Genomic DNA, 3,896 nt, shown 5'->3' with positions numbered 1-3,896 from the left:
GGCTGGTTGTATTGGTGCTAGCTAGCTATCCCAGAAGTAGCGGTCGAACAAATAATGCCTTATTACCAACGCGGTACTTGTAAACGCATCGTTCGTGGCCTGCGTGTGCTTGTTTGCAGACTCTTTTTTGTTCAACTTTGACAGTGCTACTGATAGTAGTGGTGGCACTTGGCTTGCACGTGCAAATAGGAGAATTTAGTTAATTGACGTGTCAAATTAAAATCTTATTTCATGCGTCAAAGTGTTATTTGACATGTATCTTTTTTGACACGCAAAGACCCAAATGCATTCCATACTTTTATGGTTTTGACGGCAGGACACAACCCTGGAGCAGATAGTGCAACAGAGGTGCTGACGGGAATTCTTTCCAAACCCAAAGTCATCCAATATGGCAGAGCTGCCATGTGCATCCTGTGTCCACCTGAGAAGGAAGTCAAAGAAATGAACAGTTGCCGCAGCACCATCCTGATACCAGCTCACAGCCCACCATGCCCAACATGTCACCTACAGCTCTCCAAACAAACCTCACAGCACTTAACTTAATACAATCAAACTGAACAGTTGTGCGTGTAAACTCATGAGCTCAAGTACAAATTAAATATCTACGCACAGTGAACTAAACTAGCGAATGCAATATCATGTTTTTATGAGGGGGGGTTGTCTGGAGTAAATTTACTCTAATTGGCACTGAAAGTAATACTGCCATATGGCAAAATCCGGTCAGATGGTCACAGTTTGATTTCTTAACCAGAGTTGCAAAAGACTGTGTCCTGAAGAAGGGATACCAGGGTAATAGGCTCTGATCCAACAGTGTTCGTTTGCTCTGACTGACCCCTTGCAATGGATTCTGATTGCAAAGCTGCATGGGGCTTTGGACGACTGTTATTCTTGGGCTTGTAACCACTCAGTCTGGAAACCAGGGATCGCTTGGGTCGGGGTTTCTTCTGCAAACATGAAAAATGTATTGTTAGCTAATACAGGGCTGAAACACTAACAGTTACAAATCAATAAACAATAACATGTATTAACCATTTTGATAGGATATGAGGAACAGCACAAAATGTAAGGTTAAGTATTGGCTACAAGAAGTGTGTGTTCAAACAAAATGAACGTATACAAGCATACATGGCATGCCTATTCTAACCTGTTTCTTCCTTTCTGGATCGTGGACAACACTGTGGCGTTGTAAGCTTTGCTGCAAAAGACAGAGTTTTCTATTACAGGGAACATAGGTCCATATATCCATGTCATCACTGACATTTTCATGTTAGGAAAATTTGTGAGGACAACTCTCCCATACAATTGACCTTCAGATACAGAAGCTGATTTTGACTAATAAGAGTGAGGTGAATCTGGTAGCAACACAACAAGACTCTGGTCAGGTATCCATACCTTCATGGCAAAGGTCTTTCCACAGCCTTCATGGGGGCAGGTGTAAGGCCGTAGCTCCTCATGGAAAGAGCCAATGTGGCTCTGCAGGTTGAATGGCGTAGTGAAGGACCTCTGGCACCCCTCCCTGGGACAGATAAACACCTGGCGCTCCTCTGCGTGGACACGCTGGTGCTGCTTCAGGAACCAGGTGTCGCGAAACACCTTGTTGCACTCATTACACTGAAAAAGGGCTGGAGACATAAACAATCACCTTGCAGTGACCTTCATTGACCTCTGAGACATACATTGTTGTAATTGTTTTTGTACACATACTATTCTGAAAGCAATGTGTCAATCGTAAGGTGTGAGACAGCATACCTCTGTGTACGTCTCTCCTATGGTTAGTATACTCAGTCCAGGTCTTTCCGATGAAAGAACAGCCATCTTTTTCACAGGGGTAGCCTGTGTGTGAGAGTAAAACAACATTTTAGCAGTTAGTCTCCTACAGGGCTCAGTGTCACTCCCAGACAATCCAGCTGCAGGATCAGGAGATAAATCTTACCTCTGTGCACCTTCTCGTGAAGCCGTAGTTTGTTGGGGAAAGTGAATTGTTTCTCGCAGCCCTCAAAGGTACAGCTATAAAGCCAGTGAGCGAGAAAGACAAAGGCAGAAGTGTTGTTCTCTAGACCAAAGCTAGGAGTGCTAGGCATGTTTTGTACTGGGTTACAATCTCCTGGATATTCAGTTCACAGGGCTCAAATCTTTCATATTTAAAATTAATTTACATTCGCTCCAGGACATCTGTTTTCAACCAACAACATGGGGTAATAACATTGGCATAACAAACAACTTAATTTACTCACTGAAAGGGAGGTAGTTTGGTGTGCTGCTGGCACTCATGTGACTTGAGCTGATTGTTCTTCCTGAACACTTTCCCACATCCCTCAAAGCTACACTATAAACACGGAAGAGTAAAACAATTATGGCAGCAATGCAAATTACACATCTGTTAGCTAAGTACTGCATTTCATAATACCGTGGCTGACTAAAACCAATAAATGTCGTCAGATTAACTCACCACATATTCATACAGTTTCTCCTCATCATGGTTGTGTTTGCGATTAACATGTTTCTTCAAATTGTAATTTGTGGTGAAGGCCTCTGTGCATCCATCTACTGTACATCTGTCAACAAACAGAACACCACTTGTAGCCAATTTGTCTGGAATGTCCGCACTCGCTGGCTAAATAACACAAATACTACCTAAAGGGTCTCTCTCCACTGTGGCTCAACTGGTGCCGAGCTAGGTGGTACTTGTCGCAGAATGACTTGTCACAGCCGTCATGTTCACACACAAATGGTTTCTGCAGAATACAGAAAAAAATTGAAGCATTTGTTGATGGAAAAAAATCGTGTTGGAATTAAATGCACAACGTGGGATATTTCCTGTTCAATTGCCATTACAATAAATACCCATTGATTCTTGAAGAACAAGAAAACATAGGCAGCTAGTTTTGTACTAAGCTTGGTTTAGTCTCATCTGAGCGAGAAAAAAACTATTACTCTGGTGTTTGTTTTATATCGTCATCGAAGTCTGTATAACGTTTCACAACGTCGATCTCAGAGACTGCCAGTCCTTGCATTCACAGCACAGTCTATCCGTTTGAGACTGGTTTAATTCTCCCAAGAGCTTTATCAAACCACGTAGCGGGACTGCAGTTGTGCTGAGGCATGAACTCAGGCTTTAACTACCCAGCATTACATCAAAACCTATTTTGGCAGCGGAATCGCCTAACTACAGACCAAATACAGGGAATACAAAATTCACTTGCCGGTGTCCATGGCATGTCTCAAAATGTTGCTAGCTAACGGTTAGCTGACCAGTAAGCTGTACTCACCAGCCCTGTGTGCTTGCAAATATGAGCATCTAGTTTCCATGCTTTGTTGTACGATGCATGACAGTCAGAGAATGAACATATAAAACTTTTGCGCGGTACTTGCTGACTTAATTCCATTATAATAATAAAAAGCGAGGAGTACAGTGTGGCGTTGACCCACACGCGTGCGGCGTTGACAGGAAGAAGACCTTACGCCGCTACCATGTTGGCTCTAAAGAGGGGGGTTGTAAAATTAAGAAAACTAAATACTATTCCAGTCACCAATCGCGTCAGTAAAGTGTATATTTTTGTGAAAAATTGTAATACTACGTCGAAACGGACACGTTGTTGTGTTTTGTCGACACATTTGGGTATTTTTCTTTCGACGTTTAAAATAGGCTGACCCAGCAAGCCATTGCACTTGTTTTGGCAGACGGAGTGCCCCGTTTCTGACTCCGGCATTCTCGGCGCCTGTGGAGACGGGAATCCTATGTGGAGTGAGTTGCTCAGTATTGAACGCAAGTAAAAAAGCTAAACAAATTGTTGAGACAAAAATGTATATTGTTTCTCAAATAATTGATTGTTATATTAAGCAGTATTAAGACCAATGATGTAAACACATTTTATGTTTTTGTGTACATCATTGGT

The 3,896-nt window shown here is 42.4% G+C and overlaps 1 protein-coding gene across 2 annotated transcripts; it reads right to left on the bottom strand.

Annotated features, from left to right (window-relative positions):
* Nucleotides 1–219: 219 nt before the first annotated feature.
* LOC139388084 (general transcription factor IIIAa) lies at nt 220–3,438 on the bottom strand. 2 transcript variants are annotated; one of them, XM_071134641.1, is made up of 9 exons: nt 3,270–3,438; nt 2,635–2,735; nt 2,450–2,555; nt 2,235–2,326; nt 1,934–2,007; nt 1,750–1,833; nt 1,393–1,622; nt 1,145–1,195; nt 220–944 (listed from the first exon to the last, which is right to left on the bottom strand). In XM_071134641.1, the coding sequence occupies exons 1-9, from the start codon at nt 3,384–3,386 to the stop codon at nt 744–746; spliced, it is 1,056 nt and encodes a 351-aa protein (XP_070990742.1). In that variant the 5' UTR covers nt 3,387–3,438; the 3' UTR covers nt 220–743. The 2 variants fall into 2 exon arrangements, with proteins under 2 accessions (XP_070990742.1, XP_070990741.1); XM_071134640.1 differs by having other exon boundaries at nt 657–944; nt 1,934–2,016.
* Nucleotides 3,439–3,896: the final 458 nt, after the last annotated feature.

This window comes from Oncorhynchus clarkii, chromosome 29, assembly GCF_045791955.1.
Source record: "Oncorhynchus clarkii lewisi isolate Uvic-CL-2024 chromosome 29, UVic_Ocla_1.0, whole genome shotgun sequence".
In the NCBI taxonomy this organism is placed as follows: Eukaryota; Metazoa; Chordata; class Actinopteri; order Salmoniformes; family Salmonidae; genus Oncorhynchus; species Oncorhynchus clarkii.
The sequence above is the reverse complement of the archived record's forward strand: the minus strand, read 5'-3'. Positions and strand labels throughout refer to the sequence as shown.